Below are 19,873 nucleotides of genomic sequence, written 5' to 3'. Positions count from 1 at the left end.
GACGTGAAATACAAACACTAACCAGTGATGTTCTGTAGGGGGCTCCATTGACTGGTATAGCTCTGGTATCGGGAGCGGAGCCTGACTGAGTGGGAGGTGCGCTCTAGGGGTAAAGCAGAGGTCTAATTCCAGTGATGTTTACTGCCAACCTGGTCTGGTGTGACATCTACAGCCTCCTAAGGACACCCACACCCAGTCACTGGTACTATACTTATTACTATCTAATAACCTTGCAATAGCAACCAGTTGTAGTAAGAAGGTCCATTGTTGTAATGTGCATATTATTCCTTGAGTTAACAAACATTCACATTGTATACTTCTTTCATATTGTGTGTTAAGAGAACCGCCACGTCATAAATCCGTTTGTCCGGTACTCTGTAGGTAGAAGGGTCATCTTTCCATGTTACATAGATCCTCTGGTGTTGGAGGTTGTAATCCACCCTCACATTCAGAGGTCCAGAGAGCAGGACCCCTGGAGCTACATAGGTGTAGTCTCAAAATACAATTCAACATGACATACAGTACTGTATCAGTCAAAAGTATTGAAACGATAACGTTTTGGACTCATCATCCTGACAGTTTTGTTCTTGGATGCTTGAGAGGAACAGTGAAGCCCATACCAGGAAATACAACATGTTAATCCCGTAAGATATATTTTGGTGAGGTGTTGGTTTATAGTCAGCCTCAGTAGTCTCTGGTCAATGTAATTGTTTGATTTGCCCATACTATGAGTTTTGTTTCAGAATTAAAATCTGAATTAAAGTGTGGTTCATTTAGGCTGACCAAGATAGGCAGTATTCTTACAGAGAGCAGTAATGTTATAGGAACTGGGGATGTGAGGCATTGCTGGGGGAGGTCTTTCCTGTAAAGCAGTGTTGAAAAAAAGATTTAAAGGGATGAGTTTGGCAGACAAACACATTTTCTCCAGGCTGATTTCCATGCGACAGAGGATGTTTTTCCTGGTGAGTAGTTTAATGAAGAAATTATGCAATACATGAAAACAGCCCTGAAAGTCATGGGCCAGACTGCTTAAATTACACATAAACAAGTAACTCCCACACACTGGTTTTGGACGATCCGACTCCATACCAAAATCTAAACAAATAGTTGAAGACACATTGATACAATAAAACACAGTGACATAAGTGAGTAGATGTTTTTATTATCAATGCATCCCTTTAATAAGATTGATTCTAATGGCCTATATAAAATGCCAAAAACATACACGGTTCTGTACAAGGAAAACCACAAATTGGGGGGGACACACAGACTTTTATACATCTTCTTGAAAATGTTTTCACTTGAGGAAAAATATAAATAACACTTTTCTTATCTTTGTCTCTCTGTTCCTAAAACGGTCCAGGTACATAATAAAGGCTTTGTTTTCACATCCCCATACAGTGCTTTATCAGCACAAGTCCACTTCAAAATCACTCAAATGTAGACAAAAGTTAAATATTTAAGTTACTACTTCCTGTTGTTTCAAACAATTGCTAGATAACAAATAATTCTTGGCTTTTCAGTTTAGCTTTTTGGTCCCCAACAGAAAGTAATACAATTATGTTCCCAAATAATTGACCTTATTCAATATATATCTGAAACATCATTATTATGTTCAAATGTGTCTAACTATGAAATGTACTGTAGACTTGACAAAAAAAACGAACATTTTACCACTATTTAGAATTTTGCAGTTCGATGAAAATGTGAACTGAGGCCTCTTAGAATGCAAACGTGCAAAATAAGGTTATATGAAGGTATAGTTGAGTGGAATCTGCAATATTAAATATCCACATGTATTTTTCATTTAGAGCAGTGATCCACTATGCACATTGTGGCCTGCAACTATACAGTTCTCTGCTCGCAGAAGACCTAACTTTTCAACATTACGCATTTATACAGAAAGATATTTTCTGTAGTAATTGCATACTTAGTTAATGTTGATTGCTAAGTGCAATTGCAGTGCACCCCAATCCTCTTTTCACCAGTCCATTTCTCTAACCAATTCATCACTTAACCAAGGCCATTTTCAACAGTAGGCCTAAACACTTCCATTGTGTCATAATATTCATATGTGCATGTTGTTGAAGGATTCAGTGCAGCAAGTACCATCTTCAGTCAAAGTCAATCATGTTGGAAAGGACCACACAATGGTAGCCACCACTTCTTTAAAACAGTAATGAAACAATGAGTCAACAGCTAAACAAAATTCAAACAAAAGCTGAAATATATCAAACCAGTTAATAACCTATACATGTACATTTGGGCTCACAATTAACAGGCATCTTGCATAGCAAAATCCCCCAGTACGACGACTGTTTTAAACCGTCATTTTACAAACATGTAGCTAGATTTCAACCCTGGAAGTGGCTGAATTTTCCAATTAAATGAGTGTTTTTATTGGACATGTTCAGGCAGGACCTGAGCTCCACTTCAAAACTTTTACTCCAGTTTCATTATTCCCCAGTTTTACCAGATTAAGAACAGGCAGACAGTGACTCCCAAGGACACTGTCTAAGGAACAGCAACTAACACAGGAATTAATGGCAACTGACTGAGAAACGGAAACTGACAGGAATGGCTTCTGACTATGGAATGGCAACTGACAGAAATGAATGGAAACTGACGGGAATGGCTACTGAATGACTGTGGAATGAAGCAGCAACTCTACATGGCCATCAAATAGTGACTGTTTTCATGAACCATGTTCTGAAGAAATTTATGGCAGAAAAGGTAGCAATCATACATGTCTTCTTCCACTTTAATGAGAACCAAATCTCTTGTTTCAACCCTGCACTTTTACTTTAGGGTTTAAATGTCTAGGTCGTAAACAAAACTAAATGCAGCCGTAGTTTCAAACATCAGTTGAGTAACTGACCGTTAATAACTCCTCTGTGCTGAAACACACAGATGTTCAATGGCAATGATTTGGTAGATTTCACTCCTACATGTAGTTGTTCAGTTCTTAATATGAATGCTTAAAAACACAGACAAACAAAATCCTAAACAAAACAACAAAACTAAATCCAGCAAAGGGCAAGGAGGAACATTTCCTCTTTAGCACGTCAACAAATAAGAGACACAACCACCAAACTGCATCAGTGACTGATGATCGTTTGGCTGACCTGTATTTGCCGTCATTAAATAGAGCAATACCAAAAGTATTTTAATCACTATTCTCCTTCACTGTTCTTTGTTCAGGTGCAATGATTTTCACAATGGCATGGTCCTCTCTCCAGATGCAGAGAGGTTTTAGTGTTATGCAGAGGAACCCTACTCTTTAGTGTTTTAGTCAGTCAATGGATCCACTTTGGGAGAAGCCGAGCTAAAAACAACATGCTGTGGTATTTCACACCAGTGGTTGGGATGCAGTCATATATTTAAAAAAACTGAGGAAGCCCTCAGGAATGATGGACCGTTTTAAGTCATTTGGATTTGATTGTGATCCAAGCTCAGTTTGTGATGAATTTCCAAAAATGAGCTCAGTTAAAAACGCTCACAGCTGGCTGCCATCATTTGATCAGATAAAATAAAAAAGGAATATTTGTCCATCCTGCGTTATCATCCATCATATCTCAAACTTAGTCAATAGGAAGAACATATTTCTTCCCTCCTCCATATTTTCATCTTTGTCCAAATCCCAGGAGGACATACAGTGAGTGCACTCTGGTATGGAGAGGTAAGGGAGGATGTGGGGGTGGAAGGTGACTCAGGCCCTACAGAGCTGTGGTTGGTAGTGACTCAAGGGTTTGTGGTTGAGGGGTTAGGGTTGTCTCACACGTCAGGGGTGGGGGTTGACTGAAGTTTGAGGGCTACAAAGTCAAAGGTTCAGGGGTGTGTGGGTTGAGAGTTAACTGAAGGTTCAGGGGGGGTTGAGGTTTGAGGGTTAACTGAAGGTTCCGGGGGTGGGGGTTGAGGTTTGAGGGTTAACTTAAGGTTCCGGGGGTGAGGGTTGAGGGTTAGCTGAAGGTTCCGGGGGTGAGGGTTGAGGTTTGAGGGTTAGCTGAAGGTTCCGGGGGTGAGGGTTGAGGTTTGAGGGTTAGCTGAAGGTTCCGGGGGTGAGGGTTGAGGGTTAGCTGAAGGTTCCGGGGGTGAGGGTTGAGGTTTGAGTGTTAGCTGAAGGTTCCGGGGGTGAGGGTTGAGTGTTAAATGAAGGTTCCGGGGGTGAGGCTTGAGGTTTGAGGGTTAGCTGAAGGTTCCGGGGGTGAGGCTTGAGGTTTGAGGGTTAGCTGAAGGTTCCGGGGGTGAGGCTTGAGGTTTGAGTGTTAGCTGAAGGTTCCGGGGGTGAGGGTTGAGTGTTAAATGAAGGTTCCGGGGGTGGGGGTTGAGGTTTGAGGGTTAGCTGAAGGTTCCGGGGGTGAGGGTTGAGGGTTAGCTGAAGGTTCCGGGGGTGAGGGTTGAGGGTTAGCTGAAGGTTCCAGGGGTGGGGTGTGATTCAGGCTTTAGGGGTTGTGGTTGACTGGAAGATTAGTAGTGGTGACTCAGGGTTTGACAGGCTATGAGACAGAAGGGAAGGGCAGTAGGGTTGACTCAGGGATCAGCGGGAGGGTCGGACGGTCCATTCTTTGGGGGCTTGGAGAGGATGGCCTCTGCCTCTTCGTACATCTGAGGAAGAGACAGAAGTGAATAGAAGAACAGCCAACATGAAATGTTTATTATTTTTGAATGTGTGTCGTTTACCGGAATGAATGGCACGTCTTGAAAGAGCTCCTGGATGAAGCGGCGTGCGGACAGACGGAACATGCAGTGGGCAAGCAGGTAAGACACCTCAGAATAGAGACAGATGTCATCGAATGCATAGGGGAACTTCTCCTTGATCCTGTCAAGACAACAGACACAGCCAGGGATATCAACCTCGGTTTGTGTGTGTGTGTGTGTGTGTGTGTGTGTCTCTCTCTTACGTTAGCAGGTTAGTCTCGTGGCCTTTGATCCCCACAGAGGAGCTGAGGTTGACCACGAGACGCAGGACCTCCTTCCTGAGGAGAACCCTGCCGGCCGGAGATTCCTCTGGGATGGACTTCACTCCTGAGGGGGGAGATAGACCGCAGAGAGACAGTAGGTTTAGCTTGGACAAAAGCATGGTATGAGAGAAAACAAAAACATGACATTTACCCAAAATCAGTTCAGTGCTGCGGGTGCTTCCTGGGGAGCCCTGAGACACAGCATCACTGCACCCGGACACCCCTGACAGTTTGGTTTGGCCCATGACTTCCGGGTGGTTCTGCACAGGCGGACCGCACCATTCTGAGAAAGGGGGTTCCTCTGTCAAGTCTGATGGAGAAACGTGAGTTTAAGTTGTTTATCAGTTGCTGACTGCTAATAATATAAACATACAAGGAAGTACAAGGATGCAAACGGCACGAATTCATAAACAGCACAATGTTCTGGTTTGTGTTTGTATCTGCCGCTGACCTGGGTTGCTATTGGAAGCGCTGAAGCCGAGCACAGAGAGACCAGTGCAGTAGAGGCAGTTGTCATCATTGTGTTCCTGTAGACCAGTCTCCTCTGAGCCCAGCAACTTCTGCTGCTCCGCCCGGCTCACCCCCATCAGCTCTGTGATGCTCAGCTGGGAGCGAAGCACTGCATGCCTGGAGTGAGGGCTGGGGCCTGGGAGAAGGGGCACATATCCACATGATCATGCATTTCCCCCCTTTTCATTCAAGCCTGTTGGTCCTGAGTGGGCCTCCTTTATCAGTAGCAGAGCCATCATTCCTCCTGTACTAAACTCAGTGTTATACAACCCCTTACTGAAGAAAACATATTGTGTTGGCCCCGGGCTGTTTCTTACCATCTGAGTCTCCAGAGAAGAATTTGGCAGATCTGTCCTCAGAGGGAGGGCTGGTCCTCTTCTGGAAATATGGGGTTTCTTTTATCTAGGAACAAAACACTCACAGCTTTATCCAAATATTAAGATGGAGTTATGACAAGTTTAAATAGAAGTTTTAAATAGATTGGTAAACAAACTCAATTTCTTGTAAAATATCTAGAGTAGAAGTAAAATAAAAGGATAGATGAGGGATGAGAGGGGAAAGAGGGTTCGGAGAGAGGGGTCATACGATGGTCAGTACCTGGAACATGTTGTTAATGTCCACAGGCAGCGCCAGGCCGATGAAGTCATCAGAGCTGCCGTAGGTGGCGCTGGACACCATGGATCTCACTGAGGAGGACCGCTGCAGTGTGTTCTGGCTGATGGGGCTCAGCAGATCCTCCTTGTCCAGGGAGGCAAAACTCAGAGCCTTCAGGAACCTGGAGATAAAATAAACATTCAGTGAGTTAGGAGGCAGGAAAGGTCCACCTGCTCGTCTTACACCTCATTCCAAAATCATATTAGTTTGTAGGCTAAACCATTCTGACACTACAGACGTTTTCGTGAGAAGACCAATTTTCCGGTGTCTCATGGTCTGATAATCACCGCTGTAGCTCAGCAACCTTCCACCGCTATGCACTAGGCTGACATAGGAAGATGCAGTGGATTGAGACACAGCCCATGCAAAAAATGAAATACACTATACATTCAAAAGTATGTGGACACCCCTTCAAATGATTGGATTCAGCTGTTTCAGCCAGACCTGTTGCTGAGGTGTATAAAATTGAGCACACAGCCATACAATCTCCATAGACAAATATTGGCAGTATAATGGCCCGTACTGAAGAGCTCAGTGACGTTCAACGTGGCACTGTCATTGGTTGCCACCTTCCAACAAGTCAGTTCATCAAATTTCTACCCTGCTAGAGCTGCCCCGGTCAACTATAATAAGTGCTGTTATTGTGAAGTGGAAGCATTTAGGAGCAACAACGGCTCAACCATGAAGTGGTAGGCCACACAAGCTCACAGACCGGAACCGCCGAGTGCTGAAGCGTGTAAAAATCGTCTGTCCTCGGTTGCAACACTCACTACCGAGTTCCAAACTGCCTTTGGAAGCAATGTCAGCACAATAACTGTTCGTCAGGAGCTTCATGAAATGGGTTTCCATGGCTGAGCAGCCGCACACAAGCCTAAGATCACCATGCATAATGCCAAGCGTCGGCTGGAGTGGTGTAAAGCTCGCCACCATTGTACTCTGGAGCAGTGGAAACGCGTTCTCTGGATTGATGAATCACGATTCACCATCGAAGTCTGACGGACCAATCTGGGTTTGGCGGATGCCAGGAAAACGCTACCTGCTCCAATGCACACTGTAAAGTTTGATGGAGGAGGAATAATAGTCGGGATGTTTCTCATGGTTCTGGCTAGGCCACTTCGTTTCAGTGGAAAAAAAGGGCAATCTTAACATTACAGCATACAATGACATTCTATACGATTCTGTGCTTACATCTTTGTGGCAACAGTTTGGGGAAGGCCCTTTCCTGTTTCAGGAAAACAACACTCAATATTTCAGGAGATTACAGAAGCAAAACCTAATTCAAGCCAGAGCAGAGGTCAAACTCAGTTGATCTTGTCATCAAAGAATGAGAAGCCTCTAAAGAGAAAGAGGAGTGAGAAGAGGAAGTAAGAGAAAGGGCAACTGAAGATCTGAGAAAGAGGGAGGGGGGAGTATTCAGAGAAGTAGCAGTCAGTAGTAGTCATGGGAGATTCTAAGAAAGGAGTTCTTAAGGGAGTGTGCGTGTGGACAGGTACGAGTCAAGGGGGACTGAGTGAGTGTGTATGTGTGTTTGTGTGTGTTACCGCCGCGGGGTGAGTCTGGAGTCCAGGCTGCCCGTCTTCATGGTGATGGTATCAGTGAAGAGCACGTCTTTGGCTGGGGAGGCCAGAGCCTCGCTGTGGGACAGGGACGAGTGGATCCTCTGCTGCTGCAGCCTCTTCAGAGTAGCGTAGCCCAGCGCATCACGCTGACTGGCATACGTGTCACAGGAAGTGGCGTACTTCAGTGTGGCATAGCCCAGCGCGTCGCGGGAGTTGGAGTACATGAGGCTGCAGTCCGTCAGGCCGCTCAGGGTGGTCAACGAGGGCGACTTGAGGGACTGGGCGCGGCGGGGGAGGGTGTGGGAGGAGCCGGGGGGCACCAGGGAGGCAGAGCTGGATTTGGACAGGGAGGAGAGGTGGGCGGTGTGGGGCTGGGGGGTGAGGGAGGTCAGGGTCTGGATGGTCTGGGCGCTGATCACACTGTTAAGGCTGACACCGTCCGTGTCGATGGTGGAGGGCAGGGTTTCCCTGGAGGGGCTGGAGCTCATAGAGCTGATGCCGCTGGTGGTCGTGTCCGTGTTGAAGCTCTGACTGCGCGATTTAAACTGAGCCCCTCCGGACGGGCCATCCCCGGCCAGGCGTTCCCGGCTAGTCTGCGCTCTCTGGTTCTCCCCCACCCCTGACCCTCCTACCCCCACTGACCGGCCTGGCAGCCTCCCCTCACCATCTCCCTCACCGAAGCTGGGGGTGCTGCCCTGGTTTTCAGAGGTCTTGCTGCCCACAATGGAAGTTTCTAGGTTGACAGACGGGCTTTTGGGCAGGTGACCGTCATTATAGATTGGGAAGACGTCTGAAGATCCAAAGGTGTAGCTGGGTTCAGTGACGGTGCGTTTGCGTCCCTGTTCCTCTTCCATCCCTCCTCCGTGGTCCCTGGTGGGGCCCTTGGGGTCGCTGGTGCTGCGCAGCATCTTTCCGGAGAGCGACAGAGAGTGGAGGAGGCGGTTGCGGAAGTGGCTGGAAGCCAGGAGGGTGAAGGGGCTGCGGTCCTTGTACTTGGGTCTCATGTACATGGGAGGATCGTCCGACAGGTCACAGTTCTCCAGTCGCTCATCGTCCATGATGTACATACCTGGAAATGACCACTCACGGTTAACTCTTAGTAGTATGGAGTAAACATTTGGCGATACTGTACAGGTTAACAAGAAATGAATACCAGCTGTACTATGATTACAGACTTACTGGGCTGAGACTTACTGGGCTGTGTGGAGTCACTCTCACTGTTGTGTCTAGAGCTGGTGGAGTCAGAGGCGAGGCTGAGGGTGGAGGGGACAGAGGACAGCAGGCTGGGCGGGTTGGGGGGGGGCTCCATGTCGTCTGGGACAACGGGCCACAGCGTCCGTCGGCTGTGTCTTACAGCATCCCAGCCGTGCTGCTTCAGCATGTCACAGCCCTGACGTGTCTTTGAGATCAGCCCCAACACGTACAGACACGTCCTACACAGAGACAGCAGACAGACATTATAGAGAGATCCTGGACAGAGATATAGTACTCTTTTGGGACAGTACAAGCATGCTGCATCGTCAGAAGCACCTTGAATATTGGAGTTGCAAATATCAATGTGTCTTACCCCCTGATGGAGAGAACCTCACAGTGCTGGGCCAGAACCACTATGTCAGGGATCACCCCCTCCTCCTGTAAGAGGTTCAACCCCCAGTTTGATGACCCTATGTTACCCTGGAAACAAACAATTTAACAACATTAATACTCATGTTATTATGAAAATGATGTGAATCTTATCAATAATTGGCACATAACTGTGGAACTCTGATGATGACAACAGATGTGGTAGTTAGTCATTCTCCATTATTACACTGGGTGGTTCCAGTCCTGAATGCAGATTGGCTGACAGCTGTGGTATATGAGAGCGTATACCATGGGTATGACAAAACATTTGTTTTTATTTCTTTAATTACTTTAGTAACCAGTTTATAATAGCAATAAGTCACCTTAGGGGTTTGTGGTATATGGCCAATATACCATGGCTAATGGCTGTATACAGGCACTCCGCGATGCGTCGTGCCTAAGAACAGCCCTTAGCCGTGGTATATTGGCCATATACCACACCCCCTCGGGCCTTATTCCTTAATTATACTGACCAAGGCCCAAAGTGCTGCCTTTAGCTGTTTGATGCCCTCCCACTTGTCCAGCATTGGGGAACGGACAGTGTAGCTTAGGTCAGGAACCACATTCTGAAGAGAAAGACGAAAAGAGTTTAAACGCATTATGCTTGTAATTGCTACTCGACTAGTGTAATAGTGAATGGTTCAAGTAGATGCAGTTACCTGGACTTCCAGTAGATGGCAGCCTGTCTTATCATGGACAAGCTGGCCATACAGATGCACAGGAAGATAAACATTTGGCCTCTGTAACCTTTGGTTGCTTCGGCGTACATAGTTGTCTCCATCGACAGGCTTGCGGTACGTGGTGAGAGCCTCATTGAGCTGCTCCTCTATCATGTCCACATACTTCAGGTTATAGTCCTGCAAAACACAGAATGATATAAAAACAAGTTTTCTATGCTTTCACGTGACAGCGAAAAGATGCAAATCATCATTTATGGCATTGTTGGTTGAGTATAAATGTACCTTCTGCCATTTCTCTAGCTGCTTGGTGACGTAACCCCTCTCACTTAGGTAGGAGAAGCCCTTTGGAATGGACAAGAACCTGGAGATAAGAATCACAGAGGTCAGAGCCAAAGGGACCTAATACAGAAAAGAAAACAATAGCTACGTTTTCTCCCAGCAGCTTACCGTAGCAGCAGCAGGACCCCCTTGTCCCCCAGGTGTGTGAGAGCTGGCTTCATCTGGATCAAAGCATGGAGGTTTGCCTGGAGGGGGAAAACACCAGAGGGACACGTCAGCTAATACACTTCTGGAGTCAAAAGCTGCTGGACTAAACTAAAGTACAAGACTAAGGTATAACAGTGCCCAGGAAACAGCACATAGCAAGGCACCACAACAGACACTCAGGCCCCTCATCCCTCACCTTGTCCTCACAGGCCTCGTCCAGTATGTCCAACGCCTCCATGGAGATGGTCTTGTTGCGGTCATGGAGCTGGGTGACCAGCAGCTCGATGCCCCAGTTACTGAAGAACTCCACATTGGCACGAAGCAACACCCGCAGGTGTTTAGTGGCATACAACCTGCAGTTCTGTGGTACACCAACAGAGGGCGGAAGAGGACAGGCTGTCATTCAAAAACACTAACATATGCTCCACTGAAAACACAACAAACCAAATTACTCATAATGTTGCTTTCCAAACACCAGTGCAAGCTACTCCGACCACCTCTAGGAAACCAAGATTTATCAATGAATGTGTGAATTCCATCTGTGTGTTTTCTGTGTTAGTGGTGGGGTTCTTACATCAGTGGCAGCAGTGAGGATCTTGGACAGGATGACCCTGGACAGCCCGTCACGGCTGTAGTCCAGTATGGAGACAGTGAGTTTCAGCAGGTGGTCCTGATTTTTCAGAGTACAGATGTTCAACAGGCTAGTAGGAGAGCACAGGATACAGAGAATCAACGTACTGCTCCATATACACAACAACACAATGACTTGAGTGAAGATGAAGTGAGAGTGAAAGAGGACAAAGGAAACTCTGCAGCAGCTTAAAAAAGCATCTTTAAATGGGACCGTTTCCAAGATATTAGGGATCTCCCAAGAGGTACGATCAGAGTACATGTTTGGAAAAACAGACTAGTGGACGGTGAGAGACTGACCACTGGAAGACACTGCACTTCTCCAGCATCTTGACGCCGTGCGGGTGTGAGGAAAGAGTGCCCAAGAAAAGGAAGTAGTGCTGGCTGAGAGTGGTGAGCAACCCGTTGCTCTGGAGACCGCGGTCAGGCTTGAGCCCCGAGGAAGAGGAGAGCCATTGGACTATGTCCTTCACCAGGTCCTCCAGGTATGCCTGCCCATCCTGACACACAGACAGGGGTAATGTTTAGGTAATGTTGGACATTGATAGAGAGTTCACGTAAAGTCATGTAACTCAATATTTGATTATCAATGGAGTTCCAATATAAAGTTGTTTAACTGTGTGTACTTATATCATTAATAGGTCTCATAGTAAACCCTCTCACCTCCTCAGACTCCAGGAGGAACTCGATGAACTGACATCCCACCACAGTGAGCTGCCTGGCCTTACTGTGGTCCAGCTCCAGGCTGGCGTACAGCTTACTGCTGGGCTTATAGAAGAACAGCAGCCTGCGTACAAACCTGCAGAAACAGAACCCGGGGTCAGACAGAGGGGGAACCCGGGGTCAGACAGAGGGGGAACCCGGGGACAGACAGAGGGGGAACCCGGGGACAGACAGAGGGGGAACCCGGGGTCAGACAGAGGGGGAACCCGGGGACAGACAGAGGGGGAACCCGGGGACAGACAGAGAGAGAACATTTGGTTTGCTACAGTTACAAACAGGAGGTCAAAGAAGTGGTTATAATGGTACTTACTTGTGCATTTGTTCATCTTTATTGCTCCGCAGGTTAACGTTTGGCCACTACAGATGGGGGGAAAAGGAAACATAAAAAAAAAAAAACATAATTTGAACAAAGGACAGTATTGTAAAAGATATTGACTGGAATAAGTATTTATTGCAGTCTTAGTCCACTCACCTTCAATATTGTTGCGATGAGAACCCAGTTCCAGTCCAGGTTCTCTTTGTGGTTGAGGATGTGGCTGTCTCTCAGGTTCATCATAAGAGCATCCTCAGTGTCCTTCAATGCAAACAAGGACAGCATTACAAATACCACTCCAAGAAATCCAACAAGCTTGTGTTGCAACACAGGGGCATGGTTTGATATGTACCTTAATGACAAAGATATCTCTCTGTGGTCTAAAGTGCTGATCTCTACAGTAGTGAGAAGCCTTCGATTTGCGGATGATGTGGTCCAGGTATAGGCTGTTGGGTTTGGGTCCTCTCTTCTTCTTCTCGTGGAAACGTTTCAGGTAGTTGACCGCTGCACTCGCCCGTCTGAAAAATTATGAAAACAGCTGTTGTGTCAGTGTTCGTGTTAATAATATGAAACTCTTGAAGCACATACATTGCATGTACAAAAAATTAGGAACACCTTCCTAATTTGAGTTGCAGGACTCTACAAGGGGTCGAAAGCATTCCACAGGGATGCAGTACTCAATGGTCGGTAGTTGTCACTCACAGTCTCTTCTCCTGGGCGATGTGGAAGGAGGCAGCCTTGTTGATGAGTGTGGGCAGACAGTGCAGGTGGTGGCTATGGGAGTGGGGGAGGATGGTGTTGGCCTGGGAGGGAAACGGATAAAAACAGTTACAACAACAATGGGGACCATGCAAAACGAATTCAAAACTGGGACCATAAAAAGGTGTCAAAAACTCCTAGAACATATCCTCCTCTGGTCCAGTTCGCTGACCTCACATAATGTTAACAGCTGAGCAAACAGGGAGTTGAGTTACCATGTGAAGCAGTTCTCCCAGTAGAATGGTGGCTCGCACAGAGATGGGGTCATCAGTGCTTGTGATAACCTCAACGAGACCCTGTTGAGAGGTACACAGGCTTTACACGACAGACAATAGCGGTGTGTGTGGGATCTTTAGGTACCAACAGACAGATATGCAACTGCCATTTTTGGTTGAATATACACAAACTTATCGATCCTGATATTGATGACCATACCTCAAGAAGTCCACTCTTGATGAAGGCAGACAGTACCAACGCCAGGTAATTATCCATTAAGTCAGGCCTAAGGGCAGTAAGAGAACAAATGGAGTTTATGCAGACAATGTTTTCCTCAATCATGAGTTAAAGAGAGTTCAAATAAGTGATGGTTCTTACCTTGATCGAGCTCGATGTGGAAGGATAACTTTTGCTTCAGAAGCCACAAAGCCATCTGATAACCTCCAATTGTCTTGGAACCTGCTAGGGTCTACAGGAGGAATATAGACAAGTATACTTTGTTACCTAATAATACATGGTACATGAGATATACGATAAGAAAAGAAAGGCTCTTAACTTGAATAAAGACACAAAAAGTGACATTGTACCCACCCACACTGATAAGTGCTTCAATAAAGTCTGCAGTCGCAACCGGCATGGGGAGCCGAAATATATCATATATCACCTCTAATAAGCCTTTCTGTGGGAGGTCGAGAGGAACCAGGTTTACACACATACATATAGACTTCATTTTATAACATTTCGATGAGAAGACAGAAAATAATGAGTTTTAGGGGTGTGCTCAACATCATTCTTACATTAAACTGAGTAACATTGTTATCTATGTTACTGAGCACAACCATAAAGTAATCTTGAGGTAAACTGGAGGACACTGCATTCTCTTTCACCTCAGTTGTCAGGTGCTGATAATGTTTATTTGATGCTATACTTACCCTTACTTCCATATTTGGTATACAGAGCAGACCAATAAGAGACTGGATTCCAGAGTTGCCTGACTTGCACAGGTTAATGATGCCTGGAGTGAGATGTAGACAGTAGGGTCAGATAGGAACATGTTCATCCTGTTTATACCACACCACTAATATCACATAAGACCTATCAGTGTATATACACACTCAAACTCATATTGAATATGAAGGGGTAACGTTTACCTGACCAGGAGCGAAAGGAAGCAACTATGGACATTTTACTTGCCAGGAAACGAGCCTCCCTGTCTTCCCTGGGGTGGACATCAAAATGCATGATTAAAATCTCCCAAATGGTTGAAACAGTCAATACAACACTCCATAAAATACACTGCATAGTACATAATTAAATATACTGCACAAATATATTGCACTATCATGCACACTGACTTGAGCTGCCCCTCTGCAGTGTCTGCATTGTGTCTGTAGTGGAAGTCAGTGTAAGGGGCCAGGATTTGCTGGAAGAGAAACAGAAAAAGAAGAACAATCTCATTCAATGAGGAAATAATCCAATTCATCAAATTCCTGTTAATGAATGCTGCTCTTTGTGTGCGAGAGTGTATGTGTGTTGTCAGTACCTCGAGCTCCACATCCGAGTGCACATACTGGCGTGTGTGTGGGTGGTTGAGGAGGTGTAGGATGGTGGTGATGAGTGCCTCGTTGATGCGGCTCAGCTGACAGTCGATCACGTTCTTCAGAATGGTGCTGAGACCACGCCTCTGGGCCACCACCACAGGGTTCTTCACAGCTGCAGAACAAAGGAATCACACAGGGTTTAACCATAACACCACCTATAGTATAGATAAGTGTGTGTGTTTGCTCTTCTCACCTACCAAGTTCACAGATGATGGCGATACAGGCGCGAACCATGCGGTCTCGCTCCTGTAGCCCATCGTTGCCCACGGCAATGAGGGAGTTGGTGACAGACGAGGGGAAGAGCAGTGCATTCACAGTGATCATCTGTAGAGGGACAGCAGAGAGGTTGACAGATCAGTGTCTCACACTCATCTCACATAGTAGTACTCGGGTGATAGAGGGATGTTTATGTTTACCAAATAGACATCTAACTGGTCACACCTCTACATATTACTGTATGGTACATTACGAATTAAATCAATTTAGTTAGGGAGAGGCTGGGGTGTCTCACCTTTCGCACCAGCCTGAGAGCCTGTGTCCTCTCCACCTCATTGCTTTGCTGGATGTCTATGCACCTGGAGAGGAAAATACACAATTAGTGGGCTCAACATTGGCATAAGACACACACACAGCATAGCTGTAGCACTCACCTGGCGATCAGGTAGTCCACCTGAAGACGGAGGACCTTCTGGAGAATAGTGCTGTCTCTGATCAGGTAGCGTAGAGCCCTCAGCCCTGCAGCTCGCACTTCCTTAGCCTCGTTCAACAGCGCTAACCGGAGACTAGAACAGGGGAAGGATGGAACGTGGAGAGAGAAAGAGAAAGCGAGAAAGACAGAAAGAGGTAGAGACAGAGACAAAAGTTGAATGAGGAACAATGAATCTGCATTTTAAATCATGGTATAGTAGAAACATCCCAAAAATCAACCCCGAGAAACAGCTAGTACTGTACATGTAGCACTGGAGAAGATTCATTTCTCAAAAGACTCACCAAATGATGATCTCTTCATGTGTAAACCCAAGCTTCTCTTCTGAGTGGCCTACCTTGCAGAGAAGCTGTGACAGATGGAGAAAAACAAGCTGATAAGAACACATCCAAACACAAAGAATCAAACATTACATCCACTTAAAGGGATTATTTGGGATTTTGGGAATGAGGACTCGTGGATACCATTTTTAGGTCTATGTGTCCAGTATGAAGGAAGTTAGAGGTAGTTTCACAAGCCAATACTAATTAGAGTTAACGCAATGACTGGAAGTCTATGGGCATCTGAATGGCATGCTAGCAGACACCATAGACTTCCAGTCATTTCGCTAATGCTAGTTAGCAGTTGCGCTAGCACTCGTTAGTAACTTCCTTCAAACTTCACACAAACATATAAAAATGGTATCTGTGAGTTCATCTCTGGGGAAGTAGATAAAGGAACTCATTGCCAAAATCCTAAAGTATCCCTTTGCAGTCTTTCCAACACTCGGTCCTTGGGACCCCAAGGTGTGCACGTTTTGGTTTTTGCCCTAGCACTACACAGCTGATTCAAATAATCAAAGCTTAATGATGAGATGATTATTTGAATCAAATGTGTAGTGCTAGGGCAACAACCAAAACGTGACCACTTGTGGTCCCCAGGACTGAGTTTGGGAAACACTGCTTTAATGTCTGCTGAGATGTTGCCCCACAAACCTTTATGAAGTTGTTCAGGTGACCGAGTTTGCGCATGTTGGAGACTCCTTGTTGCTTGGCAACATTCTGTAGGATTTCCCGAAGGTTGTCTGAAGGATCTGAAATGATAAATCAAGGTCAATAAGTGGTCAGTAAATGTATTCACCTGGCTCAACTCTGTTCCAATACATTCCAGTAACAAAACACACAGTGTTCAGGTGAGACCAGCATGAGCATGACAAAGCCTCATTAGTGAATGTGACCAGCAATAAACTGGAAACAGTAACACATTTGGGATCAGGGCACACCTAAATAAAAAGGTACCCCCACCGAAAGAAGAGTTTGTAACAACACACGACTGTAAAGTCTGGTGTGAATATAAGTACCCACAGGTTCTATATCCATGGTAGGATGTTATTTGTAGGTCCCTGTCATGATTCAACAAATTGTACCATGTTGTTATTTCAACACTACTTGGGATAAATGCAAAACATGTGTTTGAGGCACAGGGTTTACTCAAATCTATTCAACTAAAATGCAGAATGTTAGCCCTGTAGTTTGTCTGTTTGAAAACAACCATGCCATGTTTATTCTATCCTGAAGTGAAACAATTCTTCAGACTGAGGGTAGCAATAGACAAATTAGAGCTATAAATGATTAAAACATTACAATTCTTCAGTGGTCAGAATGTATAATTCTATGCTTCAGACAAGTGACTTCAACTTTGGAGCATGAAGTGAATTAGTGTAAAGTGTCCCTGAGGAAATATAGACTATCACAGGGACAGTGTATTTCTGTAAAAAGGACAGTTACATTTTCTCCCATGATGTAAAAACATAGACACTGCATAAAGGTCCTTAGCATTTGGATCATGATGATAAGGTAGGACAGTCCGAACTGCTGGTATTAAGCTTCAATACAAGGCATAGGCCTATTCTACAAAAATCAAGGAACGGACTGGGACACATTTCTCAAGTTGAAAACCAGTGGCATTGAATTAGCGTTGAATTGTAGCTATACAAGCCATATTCAGTAAGATAGAAACAATGAATGACATTAGGTAGAATCCTATCTATTTCGCTATCACTGTTAGCTATTACTGCAAATCAGATGCATGAAAACAACAATGTGATGATAATGTTATGAATTACTGCTAGCTATGCTAACTAGCTAAATGTAAATAAAGGGGAAACCCTGTTAGTAAGAAGGATGTTGTATGCAGATACAGTAGGATGTTCGGCCATTTATTAGCTAGCTAGCAGCATTTTAATAATAGGATAGCTATCTACGATTTAATAAATGGGATGCTGACTATCCAATTTCCAATCTGATTCACCCACCTCTGGAAAGATCGAGTGGTACATTTTCCTCCCCACTGTCATTCCGACCTGTCAAAGCAAAGCAAGCACAACAACCAGTAAAGGTTAGCAAGGAGACCACAACTAACAGGCACAATGAAAGTTCATCTTTATGTTTTGTAAGGTTGCTAATCTCTGGTCCAGATTGAAATATCTCTTGTCTCACCTCGCATCCGAATGCTTCGGCTCGGACGGCCTCGGATGCTGACCGCCATCTTTCCAGAATCATTCAACACTAACCGGATCGGAATCAACAGGGATTATCGCGAGAAATCCCGCACTCATTGCCTCTCGTCCAACCACAGTTGTCTCATGAAAGAAAAACTATTTTTTTGCAGCAAATATATACATCTATGTGTTTGCATCGGTGCTCTCTGTCTGCACCTTGCAATCCAGACGTTTCATGTATTCATTATTTGAGGACAGTGTGGATTTATGACAGCCGGAATTCGGCAAGTTTGTATTGTATTTCTGTCTGGCCCGTAATTCTCTGGATTTTATTGTATGGTTTTGGTAGCTGGAAATGTGTCTCTTGTCCTACGTACAGCCAAAGACGCAAGTTTACATTTGGAAGTTGTTAGGAGTACTTCCCTACTTCCACAGTGTGATGCGACGTTGCGCCACTGAGGTATATTAACCATAGACTTAGATAGATATCGCATCATTGTAAATGTCCCATTGTGGTGACTGTGAGAGCAGGGCAGCGCAATCTCCATTTTGAAGTAATACATTTTCTTATTCTACTACTTTTATGAGTCTCACAGGACGTATAAATCTGAACCATCCATTTAGAACTTTCACTCACCACCAAATATGGTGATAAGAGGACGTCCAGTGGCAGGCAGTGTGTGAAGATGTAGCTAGATGAAAATTGGCCAAAGTTCTGGAAATGTTTTTATTCACAAAACTAAAATATGTTATGAACAGAGTGCACAAATTTTTGTTTTCTTGACCCTTTGCCATTTGAAAAAATGGTGTTGCTTGATTGCATACACGCACTTCACAGAGAAGGCGTTCCCTAACGGAAATATGCAAATAATGCTAAAATGCACCAATAGGGTCTCACTAGCTTTTGGTTGGCTCTGCCCACCTCATTTATTTATTTGTATTTATTTAATTGAATCTTTTTTTAAACAGGGAGTGCCATTGAGATTAAAAATCTATTGTATACATTACAATAAAAACAGAATAATTAAACATACACTAACGTGTATAAAACAATATAATTCAGCACACAATAACAAAATAAACATATTTAATAAAAACAATCACATTCAACTACAAAGAGGTCCATAATCAATCATGAACTCTGCAGTATGTTCTACAAATTAGGGGCAAAAAGAACAAGAACCGCTGATTTTCCCAAATCTGTGGAGACTGAAGGGATCTCTAGTGTTATACATTCCTGAGAACGTTTTTGGTATCTTATGCTGCTCTTTAATTATTTGTTATTTTTATCTCTTACTTTTTTATTGTATTTTCTAAAAACTGCATTGTTGGTTAAGGACTTGTAAGTAAGCATTTCACTGTAAGGTATTCGGCACATGTGACAAATACAATTTAATTTGATTTATGATTCTTAACTTAATTAAGTTACATATGAAGGGAGTTTGAATGCTAAGATTGCTTTGTAAATAAATAATAGAATGCAGCTCTCATTTTACAGACAGAGAGATCCATCCCACATTTTTATACGGACTACAATAATGAGTCCTTAAATTGTCCGCTGTGATAAAACGTCGTTGCTTGTTCTGCCCACTATACTTAATTTGCTCCCATTGGAAACGATGCTAATGAGATATCTTGGGTTAGTTAACAGTATCTTCGCTAAAAAAAAGTGCATTGTGCCACCATTGTTGCCAACCACATTTTCAGTGGTGTATTTTGCCTAACAATTTACCCACCTTTGAGGAAAAATATATTGAAAGAATAGGAAGCGGTTTTTTTCACCGCGACCGGCGATCAGAGTTTAGCGACCAATTGTTTTACCACTACATCACTGATGAGAATTGATATTGTCTTTTTGATTTGTCGCTAGATTACATTTAGCCTTTGCTGGGATGATGTCACCGCACCAATTTGCCTTGCTACTGTACCTGACATAGCGTTTTCGTCCCCCTCTCCCGCCGCACAACCCCTTC

General features: G+C 44.6%; 1 protein-coding gene across 2 annotated transcripts; it reads right to left on the bottom strand.

The window, feature by feature from the left end:
• Positions 1-1,142: 1,142 nt before the first annotated feature.
• LOC106568168 (rapamycin-insensitive companion of mTOR) lies at positions 1,143-18,180 on the bottom strand. 2 transcript variants are annotated; one of them, XM_014138258.3, is made up of 37 exons: positions 17,899-18,180; positions 17,715-17,762; positions 16,396-16,493; positions 15,706-15,770; positions 15,366-15,497; positions 15,227-15,290; positions 14,913-15,039; positions 14,658-14,827; positions 14,470-14,537; positions 14,266-14,333; positions 14,047-14,129; positions 13,706-13,793; positions 13,493-13,583; positions 13,334-13,400; positions 13,114-13,194; positions 12,842-12,942; positions 12,492-12,657; positions 12,299-12,400; positions 12,137-12,183; positions 11,767-11,902; positions 11,404-11,603; positions 11,048-11,174; positions 10,670-10,834; positions 10,435-10,511; positions 10,270-10,348; positions 9,967-10,164; positions 9,781-9,873; positions 9,252-9,358; positions 8,864-9,117; positions 7,667-8,753; positions 6,069-6,246; positions 5,789-5,873; positions 5,413-5,607; positions 5,113-5,271; positions 4,902-5,025; positions 4,681-4,819; positions 1,143-4,605 (listed from the first exon to the last, which is right to left on the bottom strand). In XM_014138258.3, exons 1-37 carry the CDS (start codon positions 17,945-17,947, stop codon positions 4,531-4,533), a joined length of 5,193 nt encoding a protein of 1,730 aa, XP_013993733.1. In that variant the 5' UTR covers positions 17,948-18,180; the 3' UTR covers positions 1,143-4,530. The 2 variants fall into 2 exon arrangements, with proteins under 2 accessions (XP_013993733.1, XP_013993734.1); XM_014138259.3 differs by having other exon boundaries at positions 8,879-9,117; positions 17,899-18,176.
• Between the last annotated feature and the right edge of the window lie 1,693 nt (positions 18,181-19,873).

Source organism: Salmo salar, chromosome 13, assembly GCF_965601325.2.
Source record: "Salmo salar chromosome 13, fSalSal1, whole genome shotgun sequence".
Taxonomy (NCBI): domain Eukaryota; kingdom Metazoa; phylum Chordata; class Actinopteri; order Salmoniformes; family Salmonidae; genus Salmo; species Salmo salar.
Note: the sequence above shows the minus strand (reverse complement) of the source record. Positions and strands in the feature narration are given on the sequence as shown.